Source organism: Bufo bufo, chromosome 1 (genome assembly GCF_905171765.1).
Source record: "Bufo bufo chromosome 1, aBufBuf1.1, whole genome shotgun sequence".
Taxonomy (NCBI): Eukaryota; Metazoa; Chordata; class Amphibia; order Anura; family Bufonidae; genus Bufo; species Bufo bufo.
The window spans coordinates 189587807-189607896 of NC_053389.1; the positions used below are offsets into that span (position 1 = coordinate 189587807).

The 20090-nt window shown below is 45.8% G+C and overlaps 1 protein-coding gene across 2 annotated transcripts in view; it reads left to right on the forward strand.

Moving 5' to 3' along the window:
- TSKS (testis specific serine kinase substrate) overlaps window positions 1-14874 on the forward strand; it is a 42103-nt gene extending 27229 nt beyond the window's left edge. For both annotated transcript variants that reach the window (XM_040415591.1, XM_040415590.1), the window contains one exon: window positions 14647-14874. In XM_040415591.1, coding sequence (XP_040271525.1) covers window positions 14647-14821 — 175 coding nt within the window. In that variant the 3' untranslated portion in view covers window positions 14822-14874. The remainder of the gene's footprint in view (window positions 1-14646) is intronic.
- Window positions 14875-20090: the final 5216 nt, after the last annotated feature.

Below are 20090 nucleotides of genomic sequence, written 5' to 3' on the forward strand. Positions count from 1 at the left end.
GTCTTAGCCAGAGACAGACAAGCCATAGCAACTGTCTTTTAAGGGAGCAGTGGAAAGGAACAGGAGACATTAATGAAAACTGTTATTTTAAGGTAATTACAAATCTGTTCCCAAGCTGACAGATTCCATTTAAAATTCACAGAAGAATACAGTAATAGTAGCAAGTGGATGAGATAGTACACATTTCAGCATATCAGTTTCTGTTGCTGATTTTCAACACAGCTTTCACTCCTTTCAATGTAGCATTGAATCCACAATATAATCTGTATAATATACGTGGATTTTGCTGTAGATTTGCAGCAGAATCCACAGCAAGAAAGTTCTACCCTAATTATGCTGATAAGCAAGGGTCCCAACATTTGAACCCCCGTTCAAACATTGTTGGCCAATTTTAAAGGGATATTCCCACCTAAATGTCTGTCAGATGTGTGTTCCAGACATAAACCTAGACCTGCACCAGATTTATCACAGTGGCTCAGACCAGGGGCGTAGCTATAGGGGAAGCAGGGGAAGCGGCTGCTTTGGGGCCCTGACCCCGAAGGGGCCCATCCAGGAGGAGGAGGACTAAAAGATTTCGTCAGGGCTCCCTCAACAGTATTACACAATGAAATTATATCAAGTGACAGTATAGACAGTGTAGAAAATGGATAGAATAGCTGCTGGGCCTGGTCTGAGAGAGTGATCTTTACTAGCCACAGGAATGGGGGCGGCATGAAAGGAAGGGGTTGCAAAAAAATTGCTGGGGGAGGGGGGCCCCATTCAAAAATATGCTGTGGGGCCCAGTCATTTCTAGCTACGCCACTGGCTCAGACTGGATGGTAAATGCGGTGCAGGGATAGAGAAAAGTCTCTAACTATTTCACCCCACATTGGCTTAGTGTGCAACAGAATTTCACTGCAGAACTATGGCACAAAATGTTACGTCTTAGGGGACAGAGCCTGACCATGCTTGATGGCAGAAGAGTAAGAGCATCACTCCTGCTGCCGAACACCAGACACAGCTTCTAATCTAACCCACTAGCAGGGGCGTACATAGAAATCACTGGGCCCAATAGCAAGAATCTGAATTGGGCCCCCTAACCCCGCCCACTACCCACCCCTGGCCCATCCCACTTCCTGTCCTGGCTCCTCCCCTGCCACACCCCCATTTGCCAATAAAGAAATGTATACATACGTTCGTACGTATTCGTACTGACCCAGAGAATGAAGGGCACAGGTCAGTTTTGCGGCAAAGGGAATGCTGTAGGAACAAAACCCTGTGGTATCTGAATCTATGGGACTACTGTGGATATTCCATAAAAGTTTTATCTGCAGTCCTACGTAACATTGCAAATAACACAGTGATAACTCTCTGAGTACAGATAATGTAGTAGAGGTCATTTGTAGTCCTATGTAACACCACAAATAACACAGTGATAGCTCTCTGAATACAGATAACACAGTGATTGCTCTCTGATTGCCGAAAATGTAGTAGTGTTACCTGCAGTCCTATGTAAAAACCACAGATAGCACTAGTGCTGATAATGTGGTAGTGTTACCTGCAGTCCTATGTAAAACCACAGATAACACTAGTGTAGATAATGTAGTAGTATTACCTGTGTCCTTAGTGTCCCTCCCTGTGCCTCTCCCACGGACTCCATGCTGGCATATCTGCCGCCTCTTCCTTCTTCTTTCTCTGGCCCCGCACAGAACGTCCTGATACAGCTGCGTCAAGACATAAGAACACTGTGGGCATGGTGATGGTGACAGACACAGGGAGAGACACACAAGGACACACATACATACAATAAATATGATCACATCACTGCCGCCATTTTGTCATCACTTCTCTTACCCCACCAAATGGTTGCAGTACGCCACTGCCCAAACCGCTTTAACTCCTTGATGCTGACAGTGCACATAGCCACCAATCATATTCACCCCCCCCCCACAGGTGACTGATGTGTTGGGGGGTGGGGAGAATATGATTGGTGGCTATTTGCACTGTCAGCATCAGCAGCAAGGAGTAAAAGCGGTTTGGGCAGTGGCGTACTGCAACCATTTGATGGGGTAAGAGAAGTGATGACAAAATGGTGCTGGTAGCGACCCCTAATGCCCCCCCAAAATGCCTGGGGGGGAGTAGTAGGAGAGCACACTGTCCACTATGAGCCCCCCAAACCCTTAATGCCCCCCAAAATGCTCAGGACAGTGTGCTTTCCTTCTACTCCTCTCCCCCCTCACATTTTGGGGGGCATTATGGGTTGGGGGGCTCATAGAGGATCGGGGGGGGGGGGGAAGGCTCATAGAGGACAGTGTGCTTTCCTCCTACTCCTCCCCCCCCCTCTGGGCATTTTGGGGTAATGGGGGCATTAGGGGGGCTCATAGAGGATTCAGGGGGGAGGCTCATACAGGACAGAGTAGGAGGAAAGCAGACTGTCCTCTATGGGCCCCCTCCCTCCCTATGAGTTCTCTTGCTGCCTGGCAATGCTGCAGCCTGCATTAATCTATCTATCCCTGGACCCTTCCCATTCCCAATATAACAAACAACCGGCACCAACCGTTTCCGGTCAGGAGCGGGCAGGCAATCCTTCAGTCTGGGGCTGGGATCTATGCAGTGTGCACGTTGCGCAGCCTACTTCACTCGAGTCGCTCAGGTCAGAGAATGAATGTGTAAGTATGACCGGCGCCCGCCCCTCCTGCCAGCAAACACTGACCAATCACTGCTTATTTGTGCTGCTGACCTGCGCTGATTGGCCAGTGTGAAAAGTAGAACACACCTGCAGGCTGGCCGGGAGAATCAAGTTCAAGCAGTGAGGCAGCAGGTTAATACGAGGGGGGCGCTGATCAAAGGCAAGTGCCGCGGGCCCGCACTGCGCCTGCGCTGCCCACAGTGTTTGTTTGTACTAGTACTGGCTAAAATAAATGGAGGGGGCGGGGACTTCCGTGCGCTGCGGGCCCCCCTGCGCTGCGGGCCCCATAGCAATGGCGTGGTCTGCCTATATTGGCGGTACGCCACTGCCTAGCAACATGGTCATGTCCAGTGCAACATGGTCAAGTCCACCCCCGCTCCCAACCAGATATGGAGAAGGACTTCAAGAAACCTTCCCCTGAGTTCCCAGCCACAAGCTTCTGAGATGGTGCTGCATGAGTGCGCAGCAGGATCTTGCTCAGAGTGCTCTTACTCATAGAGCGTTTCAGATAAAGCAGAGTGCATGGACTCCCACTCCATCTCCCGGGGCTTCCGGAGCAGAGCACTCGCCAAAGTTTTGGCGCCCTTGGTAGCGGAAATGTCCGAAATGAGAATAGACATCCAACAGATAGTGGGTCGGGTGGAGGCCCTGTATCAGATGCAGCTCACTATACTATGTTACTCAGAGGCTGTACAGTAGCCAGAAAAAGAATATTCGTATTCGGGGCCTCCTGGAATACACTAATCTGGAAAAGGTAACAGAGGTGGTGCGGACTTGGTCAAGGTGTGGCAGCCAAGATTATAATTGAAAGTGCTCACAGGGTCTTCAAGCCAAACCCTGCTTAAAGTGATCCCCACAGAAGGACATCGTTTTTTGTCTTTTAAACTATCTGTTAAACACTGTTTTAAACTATATGGCTCTATTGTCCGCAGCCAGAGATCGCCCGACTACAATTTTTCCAGGATCTAGCTCTTTCCACCCTGCAGAAACACAGGCTTCTGAAACCTCTTACAGATCTGCACTGCAGCTAAAAAATAAATTCCCTATACCCTTTTGGCCTGCAAACCATGGTGAATGGGAAAAAACTCACCATTAGGAAACTAGGAGACCTACCACCGATATGGTCACAACTGCAAGTAGATCTTCTTGAGTTCAACTCCAGGATGCTTACCTGCCTGAGCTTCCAAACAGAGAGTTTTGGCACATGGTCCGGAAATTGCGACACTCCAAGCAGAAGACTCCGGCGGCTCCCCAGGCCCCTCAATGATTACAAACTTAAATATCCTTTTTCAATAGTTCTTCTGCTGAGACCTGGAGGCCATATTGCTTTGTTACAGTGATTTGGGTTCATGCCTGTAATGTTTGAATGGGAGCTTGGGCCTTCGGCCCCTTTTGAATCAACCTTGCCTGGTTAACTTTGAGGCTATTTTTTATTGTGTACAGTTTTATTGCATAAAACTCTGGCGTTCCCTGATCAGGGTATCATCTACAGATGTTCTCCCTCCCCTTGTTTATATTCTCTCAACCTTTTATCATTAAGATGATGTACACTGAGCGTGTTTTTTTTTTTCTGTTCAGTTCTTATGTTTGTTTTTGATATTGTTAAACCTTGAAGTTTGTCTTGCTACACCTGACTACTGTTCGTTAATATGGCGACCAAGCAGTTGAGATTAATATCTTTTAATATCAAAGGTGGAAACTTTCCCCTAAAGAGGACCTTTCACTTGTATACAAACTAAAAACTAACTATATCAGTGGGCAGAGAGGCGCCCAGGTGCACTTACTAGTATGTCTGGGCGCCGCTCCGTTCGCCCGGTATAGGCTCCGGTGTCTGCGCTCCCTCTGTTGTACTGGACTGATTTTTTGTATGCCAGGCTATGAGCTGTGCGCTGCGATTGGCCAGCGCTGCAGCAATGGACACGCCTCATACAAAAAATCAGTCCAGTGAGCGCAGACACCGGAGCCTATACTGGGCGAACGGAGCGGCGCCCAGACATACTAGTAAGTGCAGGGGGACCCCTGGGCGCCGCTCTGCCCACTGATATAGATGGTTTTTAGTTTGTATACAAGTGAAATGTCCTCTTTAATGAGGAGTCTGATGTCTTACTTTTTCAGGAAACATACCAACATGACCCTACCTCGGCTCATGGCTGCTATAAAGCATGGTACCATGCGCCAAGCCCTGATACGACCTCAAAAGGCGTTAGTATAGGCATCCACAAAAGTATCCCCTTCCTTTACTGGGATTCGGTGGTTGATCCTTTGGGCAGATACCTTTTTCTGAAAGGAACCATAGGTCATTCTGTAATCACTATCTGCAACCTTTATGTGCCCATTTCTGGTACTATCAATTGGCTTAAACAGATTTTCCAAAATATCTCCCTTTTGTTGATAGGGGGCGACTTCAATGTGACCCTTAACTCCCTAGTTGATTCTTCCTTCTCCAGATCCCGTTATTCTTACAGAGCACTCAGGTATTCACTGGTCTATGGAGGACCTGGGAGCCATTGACATTTGGAGACTATTAGATCCTACAGAGAAGGATTTCTCTTTTTATTCAGCAGCTAACAGTTCTTACCATAGATTGGACTACTTTCTCGTCTCTATGTCGTGGGTAGTGAATAGGCTAACTTACCATTTCAGATCATGCCCCAGTTTGTCTTTTGCTTTACTGGCTTGACCCCACTAGAAAAACCTTCATAACAAAACGTCACTCAAGCTGTATGGGAAGCCCATAAAGCGGATATGAGAGGGAAATCTATTTCTTATGGCTCCTATAATAAAAAAAATTGCATGATAGACTTCTCTTTTCTCCTTTCACAGATACCAAAGGAGAAACATGTCCACAAATGCTCTTTAGCTAGCAAAGAATTGACATCACTCACCTCCCTACATCAGAAACTGAAAGATAGGCCTAGGGGTACTTTCACACTAGCGTTATTCTGTTTCCGGCATTGAGTTCCGTCCTAGGGGCTCAATACCGGAAAAGAACTGATCAGTTTTATCCCCATGCATTCTGAATGGAGAGCAATCCGTTCAGGATGCATCAGGATGTCTTCAGTTCAGTCTTTTTGACTTTTCAGGACAGAGATAATACCGCAGCATGCTGCGGTTTTATCTCCGTCCAAAATTCCGGAACACTTGCGGCAAAACGGATCCAGCATTGCAGTCTGCGCATGCTCAGACCGCAAAAAATGGGAAAAAAATAAATGCCGGATCTGTTTTTCCGGATGACACCGGAGAGACGGATCCAGCATTTCAATGCATTTGTCATACGGATCAGGATTCTGATCCATATGACAAATTCCATCAGTTTGCATACGTTTTGACAGACCCGCTGATGGAACTGCCTGCCGGAATCCTCTGCCGCAAGTGTGAAAGTACCCTTAGACGCTCTAGTGTGAGGGATATCTGAAAGTATGGCATAAATACTATGCTCATGGAGACAAGGGAAGTAGGGTGATGTCAGCTCTAGTCAAGAAATGGCTCACATTAAATACGTACGCAGTCCAGAAGGCACTCTATTGTCCACTTCTAATAGTATTGAAAACACTTTCTCAGATTACTATAGATCCTTGTATAAACTGTGCCAAATTAGACTGCGAGTCACTTACACTTGCATTGTAGACATTTCCATATTCCTAGAAGGCTTGAATCTCCCAACCATATCAAAGGATATTCAAGACTCACTTCTACTCCCCATTACTGACAGTGAGATTAAAAAGATCCAGGCTCCAGGCCCAGATGGCCTCCCTACAGCATACTACAAGACATTTTCTTTCCTCCTTTGGTAACCATATGTCTGTATACTTCAACAGGATCCTGAGTGGATCAACTATACCTCCCCAAACTTTGGAAGCTCATATCGGTGTTATCCCCAAAGAAGGAAAAGATCCGATGGCCTGTTCTAGTTTTAGGCCATTATGTTGGCTTGAAAAAGCCTGTAACATCCTGTAGTTCTGTAACATCCTGTTCTTCTGTAACATCCTGTTCTTCTGTAACATCCTGTAGTTCTGTAACATCCTGTTCTTCTGTAACATCCTGTTCTTCTGTAACATCCTGTAGTTCTGTAACATCCTGTTCTTCTGTAACATCCTGTTCTTCTGTAACATCCTGTAGTTCTGTAACATCCTGTAGTTCTGTAACATCCTGTTCTTCTGTAACATCCTGTTCTTCTGTAACATCCTGTTCTTCTGTAACATCCTGTTCTTCTGTAACATCCTTTAGTTCTGTAACATCCTGTTATTCTGTAACATCCTGTAGTTCTGTAACGTCCTGTTCTGTAACATCCTGTTATTCGATTGTTATAGCTTACTATTATGTTGGCTTGAAAAAGCCAACATATTGTTATTCGATAGTCAAAAAGCGTTTCAGCTTATTATTATGTTGGCTTGCAAAGCCAACATACTGTTATTCGATAGTCAAAAAGCGTTTCAGCTTATTATTATTTTTATTATTATTATTCTTAGCCGCGTTTTCTATACGCTACTCCTCCTACAGTTTTGGGGCTACATACCCCAAACTTTCTACACTTCTTCGACCTATAGCGACTCGAGTTGCTTGTGCTTTTATAAGCGATCCCACCCCCGGGGCCCCCGTGGCGGGCCCCGGAAGCCCCTTTTTTTCCCATAGACTTTGACAGGGTACATTTTCAAATCGCTCCCACTCGACAGGCTTTGACGCTTAAGTAACCAAACTTGGGTCACTTACTCATGGGGTCAACCCGAAAATTTTTGGCACATTTCGGGGACCCCAAAAAGTGGGCGGGGCCACACAGAACCAATCAAAATCTCCCAATTGACTGTAATGAGACGTTCAAATTGCTACTCCTCCCACATTTTTAGGAGTACAAATTCCAAACTTTGCAGTCTTGGTCGGCACCCACCCGAGTACCTTGCTTGTGCTTTGTTAACCGATCCCACCCTCCGGGCCCCTGGGACGGGCCCCCAAAATCCACATTTTTCCCATTGACTTTGACAGGGAAAATTTTCAAATCGCTCCCAGTCGCACAGATTTGAAACTAAAGTCACCAAACTTGGGTCACTTAGTCATTGGGTCAACACGCAATTTGTTAGAACATTTCGGAGACCCTAAATAGTGGGCGGGGCCACACAGAACCAATCAAATTCTCCCCATTGACTATAATGAGATGTTCAAATTGCTACTCCTCCCACAGATTTAGGAGTATAAATACCTAACTTTGCACTCTTGGTCGGCACATACCCGAGTATCTTGCTTGTGCTTTGTTAACCGATCCCACCCTCCGGGCCCCTGGGGCGGGCCCCCGAAAACCTCTTTTTATCCCATAGAGTTTTATTGGAAAAATGCAAACGTTTGTCACTCATACAGCTTCACCAAACTTGGGTCACTTAGTCATGGGGTCAACCTGAAAATTTATGTCACATTTTGGGGACAATTAAAAAGTGGGCGGAGCTACAAACAACCAATCAGATTTTCCCTATTGACTTCAATGAGAAACCTTTAAAAAGCTGTAATTCTCACAGTATTTAAGCCACAGCACCCAAACTCGGCAGGGTGGGTCATTGTGTGACAAAGGTTAAAATTTATAAAAAGTGGGCGGAGTCTACAACGGCCAATCAAATTTTAGTCAGCTGTTTTAATAGGAAAATTTAAAACTGCCGCTGCTTTTAGACTTTTATTGGCACAGTCTTCAAACTTGGCACAGTTGGTCACTGGAGGACTGGGATTCAAATTCAAAAAAGTGGGTGGAGCCACCAACAGCCAATCAGATTTCAAGCCAACATCCTGTGGTTTCTTCAGAAACGACACCTTCTAGTTCCGTTTTATTATTCTTCTCCGCCCCCCCCCTTTTTCTATACGCTACCCCTCCTACAATTTTGGGGTTACAAACGCCAAAATTTCCACACTTCTTCAACCTATAGTGAGGCAAGTTGCTTGTGCTTTAATAAGGGATCCCACCCTCCGGGCCCCTGCAGCGGACCACCGAAGACCTCTTTTTTGCCATTGCCTTTGACAGGGAAAATTTTCTAAACGCTCCCACTCGCACAGTTTTGAAGCTACACTCCCTAAACTCGGACCACATATTGTTGGTGTCAACCCGAATAAAAGGGTAAATTTTGAGGGGACACCCCCAAAGTGGGTGTAGCTAGCAACGGGCAATGAAAATTTTCTATTTCCTATACGCTACTCCTCCCACAGTTTTAGGAGTACAATTACCAAACTTTGCACACTTTTTCGGCATATACCTGCATAGGTTGCTTGTGCTTTGTTAAAAGATCCCACTGTCCGGGCCCCCCCCCGAAGCCCCCACTTTTTGCCATAGACTTTCATTGGAAAATTGTAAACTTTTGCCACTCGTACAGCTTTGAAGTTAAACTCACCAAACTTGGGTCACTTAATCATGGGGTCAACCTGAAAATTTCTGTCACATTTTGGGGACTCTAAAAAGTAGGCGGAGCCACAAACAGCCAACCAGATTTTCCCTATTTACTTCAATGAGAAAATTTTAATTGCTGTCATTCTCACAGTATTTAAGCCAGAACACCCAAACTTGGCACCGTGGGTCACTGGGTGACTGGGGTTAAAATATATAAAAAGTGAGTCTACAGCGGCCAATCAAATTTCAGCCATTTGTTTAAATTGGAAAATTTAAAAATGCTGCTGCTCTTAGACTGTTAATGGCAGGGTCCTCAAACTTGGCACAGTTGGTCACTGGAGGACTGGGATTAAAATTCTGAAAAGTAGGTGGGGCAAAAAACAACCAATCAGATTTATTTTATTGATTTAAATGGGAAAAACTAAAAATGCTGCCATTCTCACATTATTGATGTCATGGACCTCAAATATCACACATGTGGTCATTGGGTGTTTCCACTTCAAAGTTAGAAAAAGTGGGCGGAGCCACCAACAACCAATCAAATTTCACTCATTGATTTTCAATAGAAAACAATAAAACTGCTGCCATTTTTACACGTTAAATGCCATAATTCCCAAACCTTAAGGTGTTAGTCACTGGGTGACTGTGGAGGCGGGGCAACAACAGCCAATTAGATTTCAGCCATTGACCTTAATGAAAAGCAGATAAAGTGCTGTATCACAGTTTAAATGCCAAACTTAGCACAATTACTCACTAGGTGACTGCGGTCAAAATTTTGGAAAAGTGGGTGGAGCCTAAAACAGCCAATCAGATTTCACCTATTGACTTCAATGTAAAACTTTCAAATACTGCCATTCTCACAGTTTTAAAGCCAGAGGCCCCAATCTTGGCACAGACCATGACTGGGTGACTGGGCTTAAAATTTGGAAAACTGGGCGGAGCTTAAAACAGTCAATCAAATATTACCTAGTGCTATTCAATGGGAATATTTAAATTGCTGCCATTCTTACACTGTTAATGGCAGGGTCTTCAAACTTGGTACATTCGGTTACTGGTTGACGGGAATTCAAATTAAAAAAGTGTCCGGAGCTAAAAACAACCAGATTTTTCCTATTGACTTCAATGAGAAAATGTAAAAAGCTGTTATTCTTACAATATGAAAGCCAGAGTCCCCAAACTGCACCATGGGTCACTGGGTGAGTGTGGTTAGAATTTAGGAAAAGTGGGTGGAGCCTTTAACAGCCAATCACATTTCAGCCATTTGTTTTATATGGGAAAATTTAAATTACTGCCGCTCTTTGACTGTTAATGGCAGGGTCCTCAAATTTGGCACAGTCAGTCATTGGGTGACTTGGGTTAAAATTTAAAAAAGTGGGTGGAGCCACAAACAGCCAATCAGATTTCAAGCCAACATCCTGTGGTTTCTTCAGAAACGACACCATCTAGTTCTATTTGATCCCTTTAAAAGTCCATCCGAACTACACTGACTCAACAGGGATTTGGTCTCAATTATTCTATATCACAGTACGCGATCTGCTTAGGGACAGCTAGGTCCCATTTTTCCTAACCCTGCAAACCAATTACTGTGGTACTAGTTGGATGAACCTGCATTATGCTCACTTCTCTAAAGTTTTTAGTGCATTTCAATCTCAATACAAGTCTCGACAGCTAAATTGGGTTGAACATTTGTTATCTTTTCCGACCCCTCCCAGACACTTACTGTCTCTTAGCTATAATAAATTAATAGCAACCAGGGCCCCTACTAAGCCTCCTTATGTCTTGGCCTGGGAGAGTGATCTACAAGTCCAATTTACAAAATCTGAGGTTAAGCAAATTCTACACTGCTCTCATGGCCCCTGTAGGTGCTTTTGATCCCCAAAATACTTACCAAATGGTACAGGTCTCTGGATGTTGTATCAGAAATGACACCATCAGAGGTTAACACCTGTTGGCGATGTGGACGAGCTCCTGGATCCTTATACCATATCTGGTGGACTTGTCCCAGTATCCAAGTCTACTGGAAATCTGTAGAGGCTAAGATCAATATAATTTGCTCATTCCAGGTCACACTTACCCCTCAGACTGTTTTACTATACCTCCCGATACAATCTTGTCTTCTTAGTAAGACGACTCTACAGACCTACCTCATTATGGTTGCCAAATTACTAGTCCCGCTGCATCGGCTAGATCCTAATCTACCTTCTGCATCGGAATGGGTAGACTAGATACATCAGATATCTATTAGAGGAGCTGGGGGCAATGGAGTCACTCCTCTTCTTCAAGCTGTGGTCCCCAAATGGAGCTCGCCTAATTCTCCTAAGTTTTAGTTAGTGGCTATTATGAGGTCGTTTCCTTTCATTCACGTGTTTTCATTGACCTCTGCTTTGCTCACTCTTATTTAATATGGCTTTGCTGGTGACTGTTTTATAGGATTCACCACGGCCGATGCAAGGATTTTTGCCGCCCTAGGCAAAGATCCATTTTGCCGCCCCCTCATGTCACTCACTCACTGACAGACACACACACACACACACTGACAGACAGACAGACACGCACTCAGACACTCACTGAATGATGTACAGTCGTGGCCAAAAGTTTTGAGAATGACACAAATATTAGTTTTCACAAAGTTTGCTGTTAAACTGCTTTTAGATCTTTGTTTCAGTTGTTTCTGTGATGTAGTGAAATATAATTACACGCACTTCATAAGTTTCAAAGGCTTTTATCGACAATTACATGACATTTATGCAAAGAGTCAGTATTTGCGGTGTTGGCCCTTCTTTTTCAGGACCTCTGCAATCCGACTGGGCATGCTCTCAATCAACTTCTGGGCCAATTCCTGACTGATAGCAACCCATTCTTTCATAATCACTTCTTGGAGTTTGTCAGAATTAGTGGGTTTTTGTTTGTCCACCCGCCTCTTGAGGATTGACCACAAGTTCTCAATGGGATTAAGATCTGGGGAGTTTCCAGGCCATGGACCCAAAATGTCAACGTTTTGGTCCCCGAGCCACTTAGTTATCACTTTTGCCTTATGGCACGGTGCTCCATCGTGCTGGAAAATGCATTGTTCTTCACCAAACTGTTGTTGGATTGTTGGAAGAAGTTGCTGTTGGACGGTGTTTTGGTACCATTCTTTATTCATGGCTGTGTTTTTGGGCAAAATTGTGAGTGAGCCCACTCCCTTGGATGAGAAGCAACCCCACACATGAATGGTCTCAGGATGCTTTACTGTTGGCATGACACAGGACTGATGGTAGCGCTCACCTTTTCTTCTCCGGACAAGCCTTTTTCCAGATGCCCCAAACAATCGGAAAGAGGCTTCATCGGAGAATATGACTTTGCCCCAGTCCTCAGCAGTCCATTCACCATACTTTCTGCAGAAGATCAATCTGTCCCTTTTTTTTTTAGAGAAGTGGCTTCTTTGCTGCCCTTCTTGACACCAGGCCATCTTCCAAAAGTCTTTGCCTCACTGTGCGTGCAGATGCGCTCACACCTGCCTGCTGCCATTCCTGAGCAAGCTCTGCACTGGTGGCACTCCGATCCCGCAGCTGAATCCTCTTTAGGAGACGATCCTGGCGCTTGCTGGACTTTCTTGGACGCCCTGAAGCCTTCTTAACAAGAATTGAACCTCTTTCCTTGAAGTTCTTGATGATCCTATAAATTGTTGATTGAGGTGCAATCTTAGTAGCCACAATATCCTTGCCTGTGAAGCCATTTTTATGCAACACAATGATGGCTGCACGCGTTTCTTTGCAGGTCACCATGGTTAACAATGGAAGAACAATGATTTCAAGCATCACCCTCCTTTTAACATGTCAAGTCTGCCATTTTAACCCAATCAGCCTGACATAATGATCTCCAGCCTTGTGCTCATCAACATTCTCACCTGAGTTAACAAGACGATTACTGAAATGATCTCAGCAGGTCCTTTAATGACAGCAATGAAATGTAGTGGGATTAAGTTAATTTTCATGGCAAAAAAGGACTATGCAATTCATCTGATCACTCTTCATAACATTCTGGAGTATATGCAAATTGCTAATATAAAAACTTAAGCAGCAACTTTTCCAATTTCCAATATTTATGTAATTCTCAAAACTTTTGGCCACGACTGTACACAGAAACTCACTGATAGACACACATACACTCACTGACAGACAGACACTGACAGACATACACCTACCCACTGAAATACACACACACACACACACATACACACAGAAACTAACTCACTGGCAGACAAACACACACATATACTCACTGACAAACACACAGACACTTACTGGCCGACAGACATCCACACTCACTGACATACACTCACTGACATACACACACAGACACTCAATGACAGACACACATACATTTACTGACAGACAGACATACATACACTCACTGACATAAATACACAGGCAGACACTCACTCAGTCAAACACTTAAACACTCACCTCCTTGGGGTGCAGTGTGGTGCAGCTCCTCAGTCCTCCAGCGCGCCGTTTAGTATGCCGGGGCCGCAATGATGTCATATTCCGGCATCACAGAGGGCGCACGAGAGAGGAGTGAGGAGCTGCTAGAACAGCCTCCCTTGCCGTCCGCCTCCTCTCCTCCGGTAATTTACTGGCAGAGCAGGCACCTGCCATCAGGGTAAGCAGATGCCTGCTCTGCCATATTTAAGAAGGACCTCCACCTCCTGGCCACCCTGTAACGGCGCTGGGGGCGGCTCAAGAGCCGCTCACACAGGGCTGCAGCCCCAGTCAGGGGGAGCCCACCAGGGCGCCCCGAGCAGGCCGGCGCCCTAGGCGAACGCTTAGTTCGCCTATATGGTTGCACCGGCCCTGGGATTCACATGGCAACTTCAAGGATTTTTTTGTTGTTAGTATTATTCACTACATTCCTAATTCCCAAACCACTCCCCTCCCCACCTTTCCATGTCAACATATTGTATATCTGGCTGGATTTGATTGATGAATCTATTGCGATGGAGTGCATTTCTGCAAGCTATATACTTATTGTATTCTTCCTGTATGTTATATTTCTTCTTTTGAAAATAAAGCATTTATTAAAAAAAAAAAGAAAAAAAGTTACCTCCATTAGGCCATGTCCACTTGCTGGTCTAGGTGCAGAGGATCTTCCCCAAAACTAGATGCAGCAAATTGTGGCATAATTCACAACAAGGTCTAGGTGCACTTACATTACTAAATCTTGACAAATATCCCTACGACAAGGCTGATCAAAGCACAGTCAAGAAGTGTTGTCATTAGGGTACTAGAATCACAGATTTTGGTTCTATAATGCAGGAGAATTAGGGATACTTTTATACTTGTGGTAGCCTTTTCTGGCAGGTTGTTCCAGCGGGGGAACAGCCTGCCGGATCCGTGCTACTGCAAGTCCACCGTGCTGGCGGAAGTCCGCTCCGTGCTGAGAGGCGGTAGCATGGATCCGGCAGACTGTTCCCCTGCTGGAACAGCCTGCCGGAAAAGGTTACCGCAAGTGTGAAAGTAGCCTAAGCCATTCAACATTTTCTTATGTTTTCAATTTTATGTCTAAATATTCCTCCTTTAATTATTGATTAATTTTGTTCCTATGCCTAATATGTAAAGATCCTCCTGTACTTTTATAGAAACAGTGTGGCCCAAATTTGTGTGAACTTTGAGAAAGCGAGCATCTTACTGAAGAACGTTCATAGAACCGTCTTCCACATGAACACACGGATTGAATCAGTCTTATCTCAGGGGAGTTGTGCTCAGGAGCAACAAGAACTTGACAACATCCAGGAATTGAGCTCCAGCGTGTAATCCCCCAATTCCCTGTAACTTTTACTGTCTCATCCCAGCTTTACTTCCAATAAACTTTCAGTCATATAATAGGTCAGTGTGAGGTGTTCTGTTCACCACGTGTTAATATGCCACCACGCCTTGCCGTGTCACAAGTTAGAAATAGGGAACAGAGACGTGGGGTGAGGTCGATTTCCTAACATGAGGGAAACCTAACACTAATGCACATGCCCATATCAGTTTTTGCGGTCCGCAAATCACTGATCCACAAAACACTGATACCGGCAACGTGCATCCCTCACTTTCTCTTCCGCAGGTCCCGCAGTATGTTTCAAATGCCTATTCTTGTCTGCAAAATGGACAATAATATATATTTTTATTTTGCAGGGAAGTGGAATGGACATACGGACGTAGACAGCAGTGTGCTGTCCACATCTTTTGCGGCCCCATTGAAATGAATGGGTCCGCATCTGATCCACAATAAAATGCAGATAGGATGAATACCGAAATTACGGTTCTGTGCATGGGGCCTAATGCGCAATGCGCTTTCCAGATAATCGGCCCATGTAAAGGTGCTGCAGGTCACCGTATGAATGAGCAAAACGCTTATTCATCTGATTAACTGAACTTGCGCATTCGCCTAGTCATAAATGAATCGCTCCTCCGGCAGTCCGTGCGCCTGGAGGAAAAAGTACTCCAGCCTGACTGGAGTTGTTTTTACTCCTCTTTTACGTCTGTTTTCAGGCGTAAATGTTATTAAATTTGCCAAGTTGTGTTTCTGCCCGACATCATCTGTAATGTATTGTACTGACATAATGCCATCAGTACAAATCACCACAGCTGATTTTGGGCAGGGACACACAGCATTATACAGTAAATCATTATAATGCTCTGTTAGGCTACTTTCACACTCTCGTTTGGTGCGGATCCGTCATGGATCTGCACAGACAGATCCGCACCGATAATACAACCGCATGCATCGGTTCAGAACGGATCAGTTTGTATTATCTTTAACATAGCCAAAACGGATCCGTCTTGAACACCATTGAAAGCCAATGGGGGACGGATCCGTTTTCTATTGTGCCAGTGAAAACGGATCCGTCCTCATTGACTTACATTGTGTGCCAGGACGGATCAGTTTGCCTCCGCATCGTCAGGCGGACACCAAAAAGCTGCAAGCAGCGTTTTGGTGTCCGCCTCCAGAGCGGAATGGTAACTGAACGGAGGCAAAGTGATGCATTCTGAGCAGATCCTCATCCATTCAGAATGCATTAGGGCAAAACTGATCCGTTTTGGACCGCTTGTGGGAGCCCTGAACGGATCTCACAAACAGAAACCAAAACGCCAGTGTGAAAGTAGCCTTACAAGAGCAGTGTCCAGGAAAGGAAATTACATGATTTTCCTATTTTATGACGTAAAGTCATGATTTTATTAAAGACACGGAGGCGAGTATTGCTTTCTCTTTCTTTACTAAAACTCACAGCAGCAAAGAAAAAAGCATCAATCAAACTGATAACCATGGTAACCAGCTCCTCCCCACTGTGCCTGTATAATAGTCTCTGGCTCTGTTGACTCCTCCTCTTTCTTTGGTGACGACCGATGTCCATAACTCTGAAGGCTAGAACCAAATTCTCCAATCACGGAAAACTGTAATCCAACGGAAAAAACAACTCTACTCTTCAATGGAAGAAAGAAACCGGAAGATCAAACACCATCTGTATCCAGTAGACAGTATATTTAGCCTATGAAAAGAAATAAGATAAAGGTAGAAAACATTCTAATATCTCACAAAATATTATCAGCAATGTACAGTAATGAATATGTTGCATAATCAGATGATGAGAGAATAATGTACAAAGACTAGTAGATAATGTATAAACAGAAAAGACTCAGGGGGGGCAAATGAAATGGGAGGGGCAATACTCGCCTCCGTGTCTTTAATAAAATCATGACTTTACGTCATAAAATAGGAAAATCATGTAATTTTATTACACGACACGGAGGCTCCTATTGCGAGTTTAAAGCTGACCTACAACAGAGGAAAAAACATGAACCGTAGGCCTGAAATAAAACTCACGAAATGTAGATACACAAGACCAATCCGCCATCTTCATAATATCCTCCAAACGCGCTCCAGCTAGTGCCATAGATGTCGCAGAGGCTCCTCTAGTGGAATGAGCAGTGAAGATCGCAGTATCCACTCCTGCTAACGTCATAACCCATTTTACCCAACGGGCTAATGTGATCGTGGAGACTGGACGGAAAGGACGCCGATAGGACAGAAAAAGCTCAGGAGAAGACAAGGAACGATGAGAGGCCATACGAGACTCATATTCCTGAAGACATAATACTGGACAAAGAGCAGGAGAATCTGGGAAACTGGGGTACGAGACCGACCGAATATTGGTTTTGGTGCGACGTGTGATGTTGAACACGACCCCATCAGGAGTGAAAGAACGAGCGTCGTGATCCAAAGCGCGGACATCTGACACTCTCTTGCAAGAAATTAAACAGAATAAAGAGACTAGTTTGGCTGCAAGTTGACGGAGGGAGAGGTCCGTATTAGAGGGCCATGAGGAAAACAAGGAAAGGATCAAAGAGACATCCCAAGTGGAAGAGAAGCGAGGCCTGGGAGGGCGAGAGAGACGGGAACCCTTGAGAAGTCTGCAAACGAGAGGATGCTGACCAGCGGGACACCCGCCAAACCCTTGATGAAATGCGGAAATGGCAGAACGGTACAAATTGATGGTACGATAAGCCTTGCCTTCTTCAAAAAGTGAAGCAAGAAACTGAAGAATTTCCGTTACAGAACTTGAAATGGGATCCAGGTGTCTAGCCAGGCACCAATCAGTCCAGGACCTCCAGGCTGATCGATAAGCTCGTCTGGTTCCCGGTGCCCAAGCTTCGTCCAATAGACGTCTAGCTGTTTCCGAAATTCCAGCGATGTCCCAGGGATCCCTGAAATTCTGCATGCCAGGAGCTGAAGAGAGCCGTTGATGATGAGAGGGTGTCCTAAACCTGCTGGATCCAACAAGAGGTCTGGAAAGACCGGAAGAAGTAGAGGGCATTGGATCAGACATTCCATGAGTTGAGGGAACCAGGATTGTGTGGGCCAGAATGGAATTATGAGTACAAGATCCGCTCCCTGATGGCGGACCTGAGACAATACTCGAGATATCATCGCAAATGGGGGAAAGGCGTATGCGAGGTGGCCGGTCCAATCCTGGAGGAACGCATCGATTGCTTCTGCGTCCGGGTCTGGACGCCAGCTGTAAAAGCGTGGAAGTTGGGCGTTCAAACGGGACGCAAAGAGGTCTAAAGAGAATGGACCCCAATGGGAGGATATGGATGAGAATACTGTGCAATCTAACTTCCAATCTCCCGAGTCCGACAGGAAACGTGAGCTCCAGTCTGCTTGAGTATTGTGGAGTCCTGGCAAATACTCAGCCGTAACTGTGATTTCTCTGGCTAGGCAGAATGTCCAGAAGTCCCGAGCCAATCTGGATAGGATCGCAGAATGTGTGCCTCCCATGGCATTGACATATCGGACTGCGGAAATGTTGTCCATCCGTAGTTTGACGCAAATTCTGGATAAGCCGCTCGCAAAACTGCGAACTGCAAAACAACCCGCCAGAAGTTCTAAGGCGTTGATGTGGAGCTTGGATTCCTCTGGTGACCAAGGCCCTCCGGTCATTACACCTTCGCAGTAAGCACCCCAGCCGAGAAGGCTGGCATCCGAGTCTATCGTGAAGTCCGGTCGGGGACTCAATAATGCCTTCCCGTTCCATGTCTCCAAGTTGTGGATCCACCACGTTAGTTCTTCTCTGGTGTCCTCGTCCAAGGTGACTAAATCTGCGTAAGATGCTCCCGCATGAAGATGAGCAATCTTGAGACGCTGCATGCCGCGATAGTGTAAGGGAGCCGGAAATACTGCTTGAATTGACGAGGATAGGAGGCCTATGACTCAGGCAAGATGCCGCAGAGGAACTTGCTGGAGAGACAGAGTATGAAGAAGTTCCTTGCGAATGGCGCGAACCTTGGCAGTTGGAAGGCTGAGAGACACTGTGGACGAATTGATAGTGAAGCCCAAGAATTCTATGGATTGGGCAGGAGTCAGTGATGACTTCTCCAGGTTGAGTAGGAATCCCAACTGGGATAACAGATCCATGGACCATTGTAGATGCGTAAGAAGGACTGAAGGGTCCTGGGCCATGATGAGGATATCGTCCAGATAAATAATCAGACGAATACCCCGAGCTCGGAGGTAGGATATAACTGGACGCAGAATCTTGGTGAAGCACCAAGGGGCCGAGGATAGGCCGAAGGGTAGGCATGTGAATCTCCAAATCTCCGCGTCCCAGAGGAAGCAAAGGAGATCCCTGGATGATTCGGCAACCGGAACTGTCAGGTAGGCATCTTTCAGGTCTAATTTGACCATCCAATCTCCTTGGAGGAGCATATCTTTGAGGAGATGAATGCCCTCCATCTTGAAGTGCCGGTATCGCACGAAGGCGTTTAGTGCCCGGAGGTTGATCACGGGTCGCATCTGGCCTCCTTTTTTGGCCACAAGGAACACACTGCTTATGATACCCTCGGATGAGGAGGGAGCTCGCTCTATGGCGCCTTTCTGACATAGTGCAGTCAATTCTTGATGTAATAGCAGGTGCATTGAGGACGAGAGAATCACAGGATATGGGTGAGGGATCTGGATTTGGGAGCAAACCAGCTCTATGTGAAACCCTTGGATGGTAGCAAGGACCCATGGATCGGTCGTGATGGTTGACCAGACATGGGAAAAAAGACGGAGCCTGCCCCCCACCCAAGGAATCAAAGGAGACATTGGTATATGACTTACCGAAAGGGCGTCTAGAAGATGAACCTCTGGCTCCACGTGAACGCCATGAAGATCCGCGGGTGGGGAAGAAGGTGGGCGGCTGTCGGAATTCCTGGTTAAAGGGACGATAGGAGAAGGAGCCTCGACCCGAACCCCGGGTCTGGTATGATGAACGGCCGGACAGGCGGCCCCTAGAGCTGCCGGCCCTGTTAGAGACCCGTCCCTGGAAGACTCGCCTCATCGATGTTTGGGCCTTATCAAGGGCGGTAAAGGCTCCTACAAATCGGGACAGATCCTTAATGAAGGTATCTCCAAATAGCAATCCTTGAGCCTCTTTACCTGCTTCTGTCAGGGCTAAATTAGAGAGCTTAGGCTCGATTTTGAAAAGGATTGCTTTTCTTCTCTCTATAGAGAGTGAGGTATTCACATTACCCGTGATGCACACGGCACGTTGTA